A 15,934-nucleotide genomic window follows, 5' to 3' on the forward strand; every position below is an offset into this window, starting at 1 on the left:
CTAAACACCCTTCGGTAATTATACTATCCTGGAACCATTCTTATCTGGCGTGTACTGCAGAACACTAATTCTCCTACTACGGAATAGTAATCCCCCTTACACTTGCCTCATCTAAGTTCTTTTTTTTAACGTTCTTAAAAAATATTAAAATATAAATGAAAAATAATCAAAGTACATGCTAGATAGTTGACACTTCTTTGTGTCCCAGACATACGTCTAAAATAGTTGTATAGTGAATTCCAGAATGGTTTTCAGCCACTAACCTCTAGGATCAGAACCAAGAAACTAAATTAAATAAAGAGCTACAAATGCTCTCTTTTCATGGATAAATTCAAGTTTTCTGAATGTGATAGTCATTATTCATAATTCTTTATACTTACTTTATGTATTTTCCCCTCAATTTCTGATAAAAATTGCATGTTATTTTTTAAAGTTTGAAAATATATATAGGTATCAAGTCAGAACTTTCAGATTGAGGGTTGGACTGATAGTAACTCAATGAATATAAGCCTTTTAATTTTATACAATGTTAATATAATAAATACAGACATAGTAGTTGAAGCAAAAATTCTTTTTTCTCAATCAAATGAATGAAAGTGAGATCATTTAATGCTGTTCTCTTCCCATTCTTATTCAATCAAGACATGGAACGAAATAATTTTCCTTTTCATTATTAAGACTATAACCAGATTTGCAAGAAATTAATAGCTCTTTGAAATTTAGTTAAACTTTTCGTTAGATTATAACGTTTATTGTCCTAAATATTTCCTAAACAATTCCTAAAGATCTCCAAAAAACCCACAGAATTCTTAATTTACTTCAAGTTCTCAACTGCCAATAATATTCAATACCTGTCACTCTATCACTCTTCAACAATTGTGCTAGGAAATGTGGAAGATACAGTAGTTTAAGACACGAATTTTTCCTCACCTTGTAGTAACTGATGCTCAGATACTGTCTAAGGAAATAACAAAGGGATTAATTTTGTGTTATAGAAAAGACTGGCTATAGGCACCGTATATCAACATAAGTTAAGAAGGCTTCCTGAGGAGGTGGGCATAGGATAAGTCATTTAAGATAGCTAAGATTTAAATACTTTGAAAGGAAAGGACAGAAATTAGAACAAGAATAGTAGAAGCAAGGGCATGAGAATAAGTATTACACATTTAAAGAAAATGAGATAACTAGTCTATACTGTTATAAGACAAAACGTGCAACTGTTACAGACAGTACAACAATGGATTAGTTAACTTGCTTTTATACATCGATTAATTGGGTTGATTGCCTTCCCGAGGGAGAATCCCATGACAGAATGGAAGGGATGAATGGCTGAAGAAGCAGACACCGGAACAATTCCTGAACGAGGAATATAAAGAAATGCAGGATCTGGGGTCATGTATGTACTAGTCAGCTCCTCTCAATTAGGAAGAAACTCCTAACAGAACATTTTCTTTCACATAATAATGGCTAGCATTGGGAATTTCCTCAACCTGCCAAATTCAAAGACAAGCTCCTTCTTCCAGATATGAAAACTGTACCTGCAGAATTCCAAACTTCTGGGCTCCAGTCCCTCAACTTGTATCTTTAAACCCAAATATCTATAGGTCAAATGGAGGTCAAGGAACAAGAAGAGAGCCAATGTAAAAAAAGGCAAGGATTTTAATCTAGCCTGAATTTTTTCAAACAGTAATTCAACCCTTCATGGAGTATTCCTCTTTCAAAGGCTTTAAACTTTTCCTCTTCAAGTGAGCGGTCACACTTCTGAGCTATCACCAAAAGCATCCTAGAGAACTTGAATAATTTTTACTTCTAAAAGTACGTGTCCTTTACATTTTCATATAAAGATGCACAAAACTTCCCTAGGAGACTATTGATGGATAGAGACTATTCACAGACTTTATCAGGAGACGATTTCCACTAAGTGTAATGAAAAATAAATCAATTAAATTTTAAATATATATTCTATAAAAACAAATGCTTAAAAGTTCAATTTCTCCATAGTAGTTAAAACCAGAAAAGATAAATACCTCAAAAATTCCTGCAAGATGATTAAAGCGGGACACTGTAACACTTTCTATTAAAAACTTAAGCCTCTTATTTTAAATCTTGTAAATTTAAGGCAAATTTAAAATGCATATCACTCCTTTGTCAAAGCTTTGAAATCCTAAGAATTGAGGAAAATACCCTAAAATTAAATTTTTAAAAAACAGGCAAATAAGGGACAGATAACTCAATTATCATCTTCTAAATATTCGTATAACTCTATTCATTTACATAAATACACTTTATAAAATATTTTAGTATGCTGGGTAGATGAAAATGACAGAATTAGTATGTATAACAATTTATTTGCCTATCGATTAAGAATAATCAACAAGAATTTCAAACTACCTCTTTGTCAAGTTTTTTATAATGAAAAATTTCAAAAACATACAAAAGTAGAGAAAATCATATAATAAACCGCATGTATCAAGGACCCAGTTTCAATAGTTAATAATGTCTTGGGTTTTTTAAAAGGTTGGTTTGTTCAAATCAGGATGAACACAGTTTGTGCAATACATTTGGTGACATGTACTGCTTCTCTCTCTCTTTTTTCCTTTATGCTTTTATCTTAGAAGAAACTGGGTCATCTGTCTGTAATTTCCCACACTTTCAGATTTTGCTGATTACCACCCACCCCCAACATGTATTTCCTGTAAGTGTCCGTAGTTATATCTAAAAGCTTGATTAGATTCACATTTCATTTTTTAGGCAAGAATACTTCAAAGGCAATGCTGTGTGCCTTCTGAAGCAATGCTATAAAGTCTAACAGTATTCTTCCAGTACTGCTAAGATTGAAAATCAGGTTCAAGTGCTGTCAGCCTGATCTATCCATTATAAAACTCCACCAGCCTTTCGTCTAATGTCTTTCCCAGTTATTAACGATAGTTGCCTAGATCCACTATTGCATTAGGGATTCCAAAATTGTGATCATTCTAATCCTATCATTCCTCCAGCATTCATTAGCTAGAATTCTCTAAAAAGAACAACTTTCCCTCATCAACTATCTGGTTACTGTGAGCCACTGTTCATGCAATAAAGGCAAATTAAATGCTTAATTCTTTTTCCATTATTTACTGGTTTTCAGAATAACACAGGGCTTCCTAGCATCTTCCAAAAGTGACCCGAGTTACTTCTTTAGTATAACCATGAATACATAGATTTTAACATATTTGATATTATTCAGTCCTTTGTGGTTATAATTCTTAATGATGCTCTAAATGTCCCATCTTTGGCCACTGAGAACTAAAGCTGGTTCCTGGATCTTTCAGATATGACCTGAGTAATTTCTGGTAGTTTCAGTGCCTTCTGGGACGATAAGTATCACAGGCTATTCTTGTACACTTCCTGCCCCAAACCCAGGCTCAGTCGTTTCTCCCAGGTACCCTGGTATCCGTAGTGGAAAGTACATTTAGAGACCATAATGTGTATACTAGGAATGTTCGTTGCTGTTGGCTTGTTCATTATTTCTCAGCCTGTTTGGTGGCCAAAGTTAGGGAATAGGTTGATTTCTAAAAATTATTTTCAAGAATTTTAAACATAGCCAAATATTTAGGTCCTTACATTGCAATTGACTGATAGGGTTCTTAAGTTTCTTTTCATTTCTATGTCACTCTCTGTATCTCTCCTTTTTTCTTTGCAATTAATGAAGAATTAGACTGCTTGTTCTAATTTCCCAGTCTGGATTTTGGTAATCGTATTCCGACTGTGTAGTGCAACATGTTTTTCTGTATTTCCTTTACACTGGCAGTCAGTTCTGAAGGCTCCATCAAATTCTGGTTAAATTTTGTTGAAGGCTGTTTTTCATCTGTGATGTGTTCTTCCATTAGAAGCCTCAAATGCCTGGTATGCTCTTTTTGTGATGTTATCAACTGTTGATGCTCATATTTATACCTACTAATTCATTGGGAATTACAAAATACAAATATTCTATGTATCATTCATTTTCATTTATTAGCTGGAATACTCACTAATACAGAAACTTCTCATCTAATAATCTAATTACTAGTATTATAGTTCATATAGGGAAGAGAGAATAAGTGTTTGATTCTTAACCTTAATTTATCAGTTTTCAAAACAGTTAGCATCGCCAATCAGTGACCATTTTTTTGTGTGTAAGTATCATTATGAGACCATGGATTTAAACTTATCAAATATGCTTTAATCCATTGTGGTTATGTCCTTACTGATATTCAAGTTGTCCCATATTTGGCTAGGAAGTTTTTTGTGATTTTGTTTTTTTTAAAGAAGAAAATACATTATGAGAGTTCGTACTAGTATTTGCAACTCAAATTTAGCACTGTAGAATTTATTTTTTGGAATTACATATTTACTTATATAGAATTATAGAATCTTTACTTTTGCAATTTAACATTTGTGTATCTTACTTTATAAATCCTGGCTTCTTATGACACTAGCTTCATTACTTATTTGATTTTACCCTATTATCCCTCTCACATATACACAAAGTTTTAAAATAACAATAACCATATTATTACTAATAATATAATTACTGAAAACAACTTAAGTCTCCTTCGCAGTTCTGTTTTTGCTTTTTAGGCTATAGCCCATTGGGAAATGTAGAGCCTTAAAAATAACTTTAAATAATTCTGCTCTGTATGGTTACACCAACCACTACATAACATAATTAGGTTCATTTGTTTCAGTGTGTTTCAATTTTTAGAGATTGCTAATTTTCTCTCTTTTGGATTTACCTTTGTTTTATAATTCGGTTAAACATTTACATGGTTCCAAAGTAAAAACTACAAAACAAAGTATATTTAGAGAATTCTAGCTTTCATCCCAGTCCCCTCCTTTAATACAAAAATTATTTTTATTAGTTTTTGGTTTAATCTTTCCATTTTTAAAATATGAAATATTTTAAACACATATCATTTATATTCTTTTGCCTATCTTAAATAAAAGGTAGCATACTATTTGTGCTGTCCTGACCGTTGCTTTTTTAACTTCGCATTCACTACAAATCACCCCACAGTTATATATACAGACATCATGCTATCTTTTCAAATTTCAAAAACGTGCAGCAAGCTAAATGTGTTTAATATCAACGGGCTAATTTGTAAAATTTTGTTTATTCCATTCAGCTCCAGTGCTTAGGTTGGGAAATGCAAACTAAATTGGTGGGACTCACATGAAACAGGAAAGAAAACAACAAAAAAAAGGACATCTAGCTATAAAAAATATAAAGAAAATGTTGGTCCTTCATTAAGTGACAAAAATTTCTTATGGGCAACAATAAAATCCCAAGCTTTTAATACATGTATTTTTAAACTTCTTCATAATAGATTAGTCGTGAACGGCCACTAGTTAAAATCTATTATCCATACCAAGGATAGAAAGCACTGATATTATAATAATTTAGAGAAAAATTCATTAAAGACATTTGAAATTATTACAAATTACTAAAAATTATGTTTGACTTTGTAAAAACGAGTAAATATGAAAGAAATATATAATAGTATTTATGAGAAGATTTACTAATGAATATAGTTATCATGGTTACCTTCCATTTGTAGAAATATAATTTCTACCATCTCCTTTAGTAATTTCACTTTTAGATCCTTGAAGACTGGGAATGGAAGAAGAATCTCCACATAGATAAAAGCTCATAGTCAAGTTATTGTCAAAATGTTTAAATAGCACAACCTTTTTCCAAATAAAACCTTGTGTGGACTCCAACACGTAAACAGATAAAAGTCATATTCTATCATCACACATTTATTTTATAGGTTTAACTTTATATCAAACTTGATATCAGATAAATCCATGATAAAAATGAAAGTGTTTCCATGAACATGAGAATTTGAAATCAGGCGTTATAAATGACAACAACAGCCATTAATATAAGCCTCAAATCCATAAAAATCATTTCATCATTTTATTACTGAAAATGTCAAACTAAATCAAAATTATGGAACACAGTATGAATTCTCACATATTCACTCTCAGCATCAATCGTTACCAACATAGGGTCGCTCTTGCAGCTCTACTCCACTCACTGCCCCCAAGGTTTACTCTGAAGGAATCCAAGACAGCATCTTTTATCTAAGTATTTTTGTATATGCATCTAAAAGATAAGGAATCTAACACAGTGCTATCACTGTATGTTGAAATGGTAATAATTCCTTCATACCATGCGCAGTGCACCCTGGGACTCAAAGGTACCGTTTATAACATGTTCTGCCCCATGTCCCTCTTCCCCTGCAGTGTCCCCAAAGTCCAGTCCTCTGCCGTCTCCCACTCTTGACTAAGTGGGGCTACAAGGTGCTTTGCTTTCTCAAGACATGGCTCAAAAAAGGGCGGAAGAGTTAAACAGAGGTTTCCAAACAACTGACTTTCTCAAATACCTCCAACATCTCTGGCCAAGATACGTGCATGTAAAAGTAACAATACAAGTGCAAGCACCGATCTGTAAACAGCATGACCACTACACTTCACACTTAGAGTGAACTCTTCAGGTCTGCAAGATCCTAGCAGTTCTGACTGACCCAGGAGAGGAATCTTCTTTACACCTCAGCACCTGCTCCTACATTTGATCATGGCCTCCTACTTTGCTCCTTGCGGCAGCAGTGAAAAGAAGGACTTTCCTATCTGTTTTTCTCAAAACAACTTCTCAATGTTATGAGTATATAGTGCCAGGCATATAAAAAGTGCTGAGAAGACGTGATGAATTGAGTTGGTTTGTTTCCTCTTACACGCCTCCTATTGTGTAACGTTCATCTCAAGAAATTTAGGAAAGAAGAAAGGGAAGGTGCAAAAGCACCACGAAACAGGCAGATGACAAAGGAAGTGTGCTTTCCTGCTTGCAGGGCTCTAGCCTCTGCAGGTAATGGAGGTATTCAAAACCCAGGGAGCGTATGCCCCCCAAGTCCCAGGGCTAGCACACTGCCGAAAACTGAGTGAGATGCCGCAGGAGACACACACACCTGTGAGGGTGAGGTCGTCGTCGTCGTCGTCTATGATTTCCTCTTCAGCGACATCCAGGGAGCTCTCAGTGATCATGTCGTTGGGCTCTTCCACACAGGCCAGACCCGCGTAGCTATTGAGAATGTCAGCACCGGGGACATGTTCCACAATGACAGCGGGAAAAATGGAGGGGTCACCAAGCTGGGAGGGGTGAGGGGAAAACAAGGATTAACAGTTTTGCTTTTGTTAAATATAACCCCACATTGTTTCACACTGGACATCGATTTAGTTTTTACATCATCGGCTACTTGTATCTTGACAATCCTTTTAGGCTTCATAGGTCTGTAACCTATTAAGACCAAATAAAGCTTCACTGTTAATGTTGAGTCTTAACAACCAAGTTTTCATTGGAAAATCCTATAAAAATATACTTTTAAACTGCATTAAATTTACTAATATCAATATATATGAAGTGGCATACCAATGAAATTGTACAACTAAATAAAATTTCAACAAAAGATTCTTTGACAGAAAAATATCCATGAGTTGAAATAAATATTACACTGTCGCTTGGCACACGGGCTGTGTTTAACAACAGCTTTTGACTCAAATGGGAAAACTGACTTTCATTTTCCATCTAGTTACAAGAGCACAGAAGTTTAGGACTGAACAGACCCTTCACGTTTAATCTAGTCTAGTCGCCTCATTTTACAGATGAGGAAACCAACCCAGAGAGGGTTCTGAACAACCTACTCAAACATCAGCTAATTGGTCATGAAAAGAATTCAATGTTAAAAGTGAAAACCAAATAAAATTTTTTTAATATATTGATATAACATATACATGAATCATAATACTATGTAATAATGAGGGCTATCTGTAAAGAATTACTTTTCAAATATAGTAAAAATGCTTTGACATTTATCAACTCCTTTTACATTGCTCTACCCGTCATTTTGTAATGGCATTATTCATTTGCCACACTTTCATATTAATATTTCTCTGCAAATCATCATCCCCTAAACCAGTAATATGCAATAAACAGACTAGTGGTACGAAAAAAAAAAAAAAAAGAGAGAGAGAAATGAGTTAGTTCGTGACAAACTTCATTAAGTTACTCTATTTTTTTTAATTTAAGACTTTAAGAGGTTACAAAAGTAGAAAGAATTCCCCTACAACCTTCATCCATATTTCCCATTTTAACACGTTGCGTACGGCGGGGTTTAAATCCCTCGTGAAGATTCTCGTGATCCGTACGCAACATGTTAATACTTAATCACGGCTACCATTCTCTTTCTACATTTATATATATATTTCACGATTTGTTTGCAAGTGGTAGACATACTGCTCCTTTAGCCCCAAATATTTCGGTATATGTTCCCTAAAAACATGAATATTACATAAAGTTAGTACAATGATCAAAACCAGAAAGTAACATTGATATAGTACTACTGCTTAACCTATAGATCTTATACAAATTTCTCTAATTATCTCATTAATGTCCTTTAAAAAAAATGAAAAAAAAATGTTTGATTCAGGATCCAGTCTAAGATCACAGGTTTCATTTAATAAATATCATGTTTCTTCATGACAACTTTTAATCTGGAACAATTTCTTCTCCTTTCATCTGGAGCAGTTCTTCGGTTTTCTTAGTCTTTCATGATATTCAGACTTTTGAAGAGTATAGGTCATTTGTTTTGTAAAATATCCCCCAATTTGGGTTTGTATGATATTAACTCATGACTAGATTCAGTTTGCGTTTTTGGCAAGAATACCAAAGAAGTAATGTTGTGTTCTTTCAAATACATCATACCAGGAGGTCCAAAACAGCTTTCTGTCCCAGTACTAGTGATATTAGCTTTGATCACTTAGGGTGATGTCCCCAAGCTTATCCACTACAAAGGTAAGAAAAAGTTACTGGCCACAGATAACAATTTCAGTTCTGTTACTTTCCTTGAGTAAGTCTGCCATATTAAAAACGTTATTTATGGTTTCATTATAACTAAGCAGCCTCAATCTTTTGAAATTAATGTTCTGTTCCCTAATTCACACTGAGATTAACTATTACTTCTTTTGCAAGAATTTACCTACTTCAATTAAACATATGATACCACAGGTGCTAAACAGACGCTATCCATGCTTTCATGAATGCTGTGCTCTGAAACTTAAGAGTAATAACCCTAAAACACATTTGGATCATTTTATTTCAAAATGTTTCTTCCTGTTTCAGAAAAGAGGAAGTAAGAAGTCAACTGGCTCTCCAAATCATGAGTTTTGAAACAGAAAGTAGGAGGGCTCAAACATTACACTATAAAACACACACACACATAATTATAAAGTGTCCAATGTATAGTTGACTATCTGGCCTTCCCTTTCTTTTTTTTGAGAAGTGAACTGCACAAGCGATCCGACCTAGCACAAACACCAAGTGCCTGTGTAAATAGACACTTCTCTCCTAACAGCTCAAGTTAAGTGTCTCGTCTTTTAACAAGGCTGAGCCTAGAATTGAGTTAATTTTCACACGACTTCATTTTATGCTGCCAAACCCTATGCACCAGGTAGGGACAGGGCTTACCATCTCCAGCCATTGGCACATGAGGACTTAGGTTGAGAAATGTACCCAAGGCACCCATTAAGTCTGAGACAGAAGCACGTCAATGCTGTTCACAGGAACAGTCCTCACCCAAAGGAAACTAAAACACTCCTCCCTTTCCAAACCTATTTGGCCCCTGAATTTGGGCGTTAAGAGTGTGGGTATTACAAGGGACATCTCCAAAATTTTATCTGAATCTAGTCCCCGAGTTCCAAATAACTGCAGGTACTTGTTACCTCCTTGTCGTAGCCCACTACCTGTAAGTGGAGGAATGGATTCTCCTCCAGAATCTACAGGTTTCAGGAACTCCTGTCATATACCATATAATTAACACGACTTTTAGTCCCTCCAAAGGCAACCACTGTTACCAGCTTTTTGTTCTCTAACAGAGACAGTCTATGTATGATCCACCATATTCTAATTTGCTTTAAACAATCATTTTTCATTTCAGTCCAAAGATTTTAATACATTTAAACTGTTTATTAAGAAAAATGCCAACCACACAAAAGTAGAGCAAAAAAATTAGTTTGCTTTGAAGCTTAATTAGGAATGAAAAGGGTCCCATGGTTCTGTGATTCAGAAGGTAGTAACATGTGAAAAAGAATGGCTGTGACCCGGGAGACCCAGGGCAGGGCCTTCTCAACCCCACCGGCACCACCTTATTTTTCTCATTTTAAATGAAAAAAGAGGACCAGCAGATCCCGGGAGGGCACTTCCAGGCCCTGTTCTGTGACGGAGTATTTTAAAGGCATGGGTTCTAACGCTGTGTAAGTTTATAATGTTACAGCAGAAGACATGGACTAATGCAGGGGGTGAGGGGGCCGCGTCGTGTGCTACTGCTATTCGCTCACATTTATCAGCACTTACGACGCACCAGGCATTCTGCTCACTGCTTCCCACGGGTGAATCGCCACAGAATCCTACCAGGGAGGTACCCTGGATCATTGGTTTTATACACGGGAAAACACAGGCTCCAGGGGAATGGAAACAATTCACCCCCAGTCATACAACCAGGAAGGGGTAGAACACTAACTTAAACGGACTCCAGGGCCCCTGCTCTTGGCCTTCCTCGTGGACGTGTCGTGTTGCTGGCACCTTTACGTGGCTCTGTTTCTAAGAACAGCATGGGTAAGGACTGGTGTTGAGGTATGAGTTTCAATGACATTTTTTGCAGGGCTTCTCCAATCCGAATCTATCATAAACTGTTTTGTGGCGCCAGCTCCTCTTGGGCCCCAGGTGTTTCCCAGGGTCACTCCCCACTTAGCCATGCTGTCTTCGTCTAAGATACTTACTCCTCTCATGAAAGGCACGGGCCATCTTTTCTAGTCCACTGAAATAGCGGGAGTACCGACAAACTGTACAAGTGACGCTTTGGTCACCGTTGCTCGAGCAGCAGTTCGCCGTAATCAGAAGTGTCTGGACGCTGATGGGGACCACTCTGAGCACCTCTTGTCATTGCAGACATCAAACATTGCAGACTTGTATTCATCTTTTGGTATCGGTATACATTGAGTATTACAATTTCAATAGTTTTCCTCTCTTAAAATATAAATATATATTTTTGGCACCCTCTGTATATTCAGAGTTGTTCATCTCATTTCTCCAGTGTGCTCTTCATTCATATACAAGAAAGGGACCAACTCTGAATCTTAGGTAACATGCCTGAATCCGTATATACAAAATAGAGTTGACCCTTGAACAACCAACCTGGTTTGAACTGCGCAGGTCCACTTATACGTAGATTTTTTTCAATAAATACGCAGTCGGCACTCTGTGTCCCCGGGTTTCACCTCCATAGACTGACCAACCGCAGATCTCAAACAGCAGAAAACAGTATTTTCGATCTGGGGTTGGGAATACACGCATGAGGAGAGCATGCTTAAGTTGTACTCAGATTGTCGATGTACGGTGCCGCTAACCCCCACGTTATTCAAGGGTCAACTGTACATCTAGGAAACCCCTCTCAGGTGACTGTAAAGAATCTCCCTCTCTGTTACTATAAATGGGAGGAAAATACGTACTCCAGAAACTCCAGCTGCTGATCTGGGCTCATATAAATTCCTGCCTTTTAAACTGATTGAGTAGCCACTGGCTATAGTCTGAGCAGGAACCTAACTAAGTACCTCATAACCACACCTTCGAAAACTCCTTTAGAGAAATGGTTCTCAGACCTCTTAAACGAGGGCATGACAAAATTTCAAATGCTGACTTTTACTAAATTGAAATTATTAAAACAAATAAAATATTGGGACTTGTATTAGTGTGCTAGGGCTGCTGTAACAAAGCACCACAGAGCAAGCGGCTGAAACAACAGAAATGTATTGTCTCCCAGTTCTGGAGGCTGGAAGTCTGAAATCGAGGTGCTGGCAGGGCTGGGTCCTTCTGAGGGCTCGAGGGAGGGGTCTGTCGCAGTCCTCATGTTCACGTGAGTTCTCCCTGCATGTGTCTGTGTCCAAATTCTGTCTTTTCACATGGACACCAATCATACGGGATTAGGGGCTCACTCTACCCCAGTATGACCTTATCTTAACTAAGGAGATCTACAAGGACCCAATTCCAAATAAGGTCACATTCTGAGGTACTAGGGGTTAGGAGTTCAACATTGGATTCCGAAGGTGGGAGAGGCAATTCAACCCAAAACAGGACTCAATTTATCATTTGACAATTGGCTTGCTCTACCCTAAATAACTTCCACAGCTTATGGCAATAAAGATATATATAGTCTTGTTATCACAGTTGGCCCTCGATACCTGTGGGTTCTATATCTACAGATTCAACCAACTGCAGATTGGAACATATACGGAAAACATGTTACGCTGTTGCTGACGTGTACTGTGTAATCAGGCCTACATGGTTGCATCTCTACTAAATGTGCACAGGCTTTTCTTAGTATTCCCTAAACAATACAGCATAACAATTATTTACACAGTATTTACATTGTTTTAGGCATTATTTAAGTAATCTAGAGGTGATTTAACGTATTTGGGAGAGTGTGCGTAGGTGACATGCAAATATTACACCACGTTGTATAAGAGATTTGAGCGTCCTCAGGTTTTGGTATCTGTGGGGGGTCCTGGAACCAATCCCCAGTGGATACCAAGGGATGACCACATTGCTAAATTTAGATTAGACATTATTTTTCAAGCTTCTTTAAACACCACCTTATTCACCCACCCACCTTGGATTTTTTCCTCCATCATTTCACCCAAACCCCTCCCCAAAATGTATGTACAAGAAGAGCTGCAAGAAGGTCAGAGCTATTTACAAAATGACCACATTCCTAATACTTAGCAATAAGATCTTTAAGACAGTAAGGTGTTAACATTCCGTTGATGCCCTAACTAAAATAATTACATTTCATTTGGCTGCCTACTTTAAAAAAAATTCTCTAACTATCTCTAAAACCTCTCCTCATTTAAGTAATTAAGCATCTTTTCTCCATTACCTTTTATTTGTCTCACCGAACCTCAGGAAACTCTACCAGTGGTTATCAACCCTGACTATACCCTGGGACACATCTAAAAACATCAATATCTGACCCTACCTGGGGTCAAATCAATCAGAATACCTGGGGATGTCACCAGGCCTGTCATTGAAGTGCTCAGGTGATTCCGACGTACAGGCAGGGCTCAGAACCACTGCTCTAAAGAATTGTAAGATTCAAAACTGCATTCTCTAAAGTGAGTCAACTCTATTTATGCCAATGTCTGAGACACTAGTAATCCAAAAACAACAAACAGTTTCATTATTTTATATTACGAGATCTTTTGCTGTTTGGCACTTGTAGATTATTTTTCCATTTGTCTTTGGAATAGAACCAAAATAAATCACAAGTGATGGGTGGGAATAGAGAGGATAGACTTCTTGGGATTAAAATCTGTCAAAGATTAGTTTTCAAAGTCTCAATTTCTATAAGCAAATTAAAACGAACTTTCAACTGTCTTAGAACTTTATTGAAGGTCTTAACAGCTCCTGAGAAAAAAAAACACATATACCAGTTTCCCTTTCCACTAATTTCACATAAATTTAGGGTAAGAGTTAACAGAAAAATTTTAACAATTTTTTAAGCAATAAAATCAAACCAAGTTTTAGCAGGAAAGAGAGACAGTTCCCCAAATTTCCACATTGTCCGCTATATAGTTACCATGTGGTGTGGCTGATGACATATGTGGCAATCCCATGAACTTAAAAAGAGAAGGAAAATGACCAATCCTTAAACAATACAATATGTTACTACTCTGACTAGGCTTGCTTATTTCCTCAACATACTACAATCCAAGGCCCTATGTTCATATTTAAGAAACTATGGCTCATTGTTCCAACTCTATTAACTAACTTTTATTCAACAGGGTTTTAAACATAAAAAAGCAAAAGTACTTTCAAATTACTGTGTGCCAACCTTCCCTAACAGCAGAGTTCAATCTGGTATGTGGCTGCTGGGAAACATCCTGCCAAGGCACTCTATGAAATAGCTTAAAATGAAATACCATGCTTCCCCGAAAATAAGACCTAACCGGAAAATAAGCCCCAGCATGATTTTTCAGGATCACATCCCCTGAACATAAGCTCTAATGCGTCTTTTGGAGCAAAACTTAATTTAAGACCCGGTCTTATTTTCAGGGAAACACGGTAGCTAGCAAATGTTTTCCTGAAAGAAAAGCAGGTTGGAAAATAGTCTTTAAACATTTCCCCAATGTAGATCTTCCTTTTTCAAGACAGGTGTACAATGAGCACACTTCCAAGTATTTATTCCATCTTTCTGCATCAAGGCAAGGAGATACCCAAGTGGCACAGGGCCTCACTCCTCCCGTCACCTGCCGTGGCTCCTCCCACGCCAAGGCCACCCCAATAAACATACAAACTAAACACAGTGCACTTGCTATGAAAACACATGTTGGAAACAAATTCCTGTGCCCTCTCTTCCAATCAGAACGCTGCGCTGCAACCTCATCCTAGGAAGACATTGCTCTGAAACGACTTCATCTTTGATTTAAAAAAACAAAAACCCAATACCTTACTGTATCAGGACACAATCTAACAATATTTGCCATGGAGCAAATGCACCAGAAATACACACAGTGAAAACAGGATGTAACAGTAAGTGCTCAGGGTCGAGTCAGAATGACCTGGAAAAAGGCTGGACTGCACCAGGCTGGGAGTTGGAGCTCAGGCAAACTATTCAGCGTCTCTAGGCTTGAGTTTGTGTGTCTTATCTAAAGTAAGAACAATACTATCTTCTGTTTTAAGAACTAAATAACATAAATATCGCATGTTATACTATATGGCATACAGTTAGCATTTAGTAAAATATTTCGATGATCAAAGTCCTTCAATATTTGATTTAGATAGAAATAAATACTCTTAAAACTTGGGTTACTACTTATACACAGATATCATATCATCACATTGTCCATCTTAAACTTAAATAATGTTCTAGGTAAATTATATCTCAATAAAGCTGGGGGAGGAAACTTGGCTTACTACAATCTGATAGGCAAGGTTTTTCTTTTTGTTTTGTTTTTAATGAGAATAGTCTTTCAGAAAACTAGTGAACAGAAAACGTAACCATCTCCTCTCAGGAACAACCATTTAGCTTCAACTGAAAGCAAAAGCTGGGTATCTATGTACGTTCACTTTGCGCAGATTTATCAAACTGCACACTTAGGTTTGTGCATATTTTTGTCTTTATGCTATACTTCAATAAAAAGTTTAAAAAGCAGAGGTTCATCTGACGTTGAAACAGAACTTCAAAATTCACTTTAATTCACTGTTCCGTAGTTCTCTAAGCTCTGAGCATTGTTCTAGGGCAGAGGTGAAAGCAGACCAGCTGAGAGGACCAGATCACGTACTAGGACGGTATTCCTTCATTCACTCAGATAAACCGTAATAAAGTTTTAAAAAATCTCTAGACATAGCACATCTAGGGGGATATATACACACAAAATTAGGATGACTGGTAAACAAAAGGAATCAAAATTAAAATCCTTTAAACAAGTTCCTGTGATATTTTTTAAAATTATTTTTGGGAACATGTAAACTTACTTATATTCCAAGACTATTAAAAAGTAGTGTCCCCTTTCCATATAGTTTCCCTCCCCAACGGCTACCATTGTAACCAATTTCCAAAGTATATTTTAAATGATTCAGAAATTGATGGGTTACACAAAGCGAGCCAGGTCTGTGAAGAGATTCCCGAGGCTCAGCACAAAGCTTTTGTGAGGGGGTCTTCATAGCCAGATTCTCTACATATACTTTGGAAAATCTGTCATTAAAACTACTTCATTATCTGCAAATGAGAATACTTCCGTTGATTAACTCAAGCTCTCTTTACGGGGTCTTATCCCTTCTAGTCTTTATCTTAAAAGAAAATGAAAA

At 36.6% G+C, this 15,934-nt stretch overlaps 1 protein-coding gene across 4 annotated transcripts in view; it reads right to left on the reverse strand.

Moving 5' to 3' along the window:
• The window catches only part of ELF1 (E74 like ETS transcription factor 1), a 97,979-nt gene that overhangs the window by 19,504 nt on the left and 62,541 nt on the right, over positions 1-15,934 (reverse strand). For all 4 annotated transcript variants that reach the window (XM_019755285.3, XM_019755283.3, XM_019755282.3 and 1 more), the window contains exon 3: positions 6,987-7,167. In XM_019755285.3, coding sequence (XP_019610844.2) covers positions 6,987-7,167 — 181 coding nt within the window. The remainder of the gene's footprint in view (positions 1-6,986; positions 7,168-15,934) is intronic.

This window comes from Rhinolophus sinicus, chromosome 16 (genome assembly GCF_057876585.1).
Source record: "Rhinolophus sinicus isolate RSI-liver-muscle chromosome 16, RSI-T2T, whole genome shotgun sequence".
Classification (NCBI taxonomy): domain Eukaryota; kingdom Metazoa; phylum Chordata; class Mammalia; order Chiroptera; family Rhinolophidae; genus Rhinolophus; species Rhinolophus sinicus.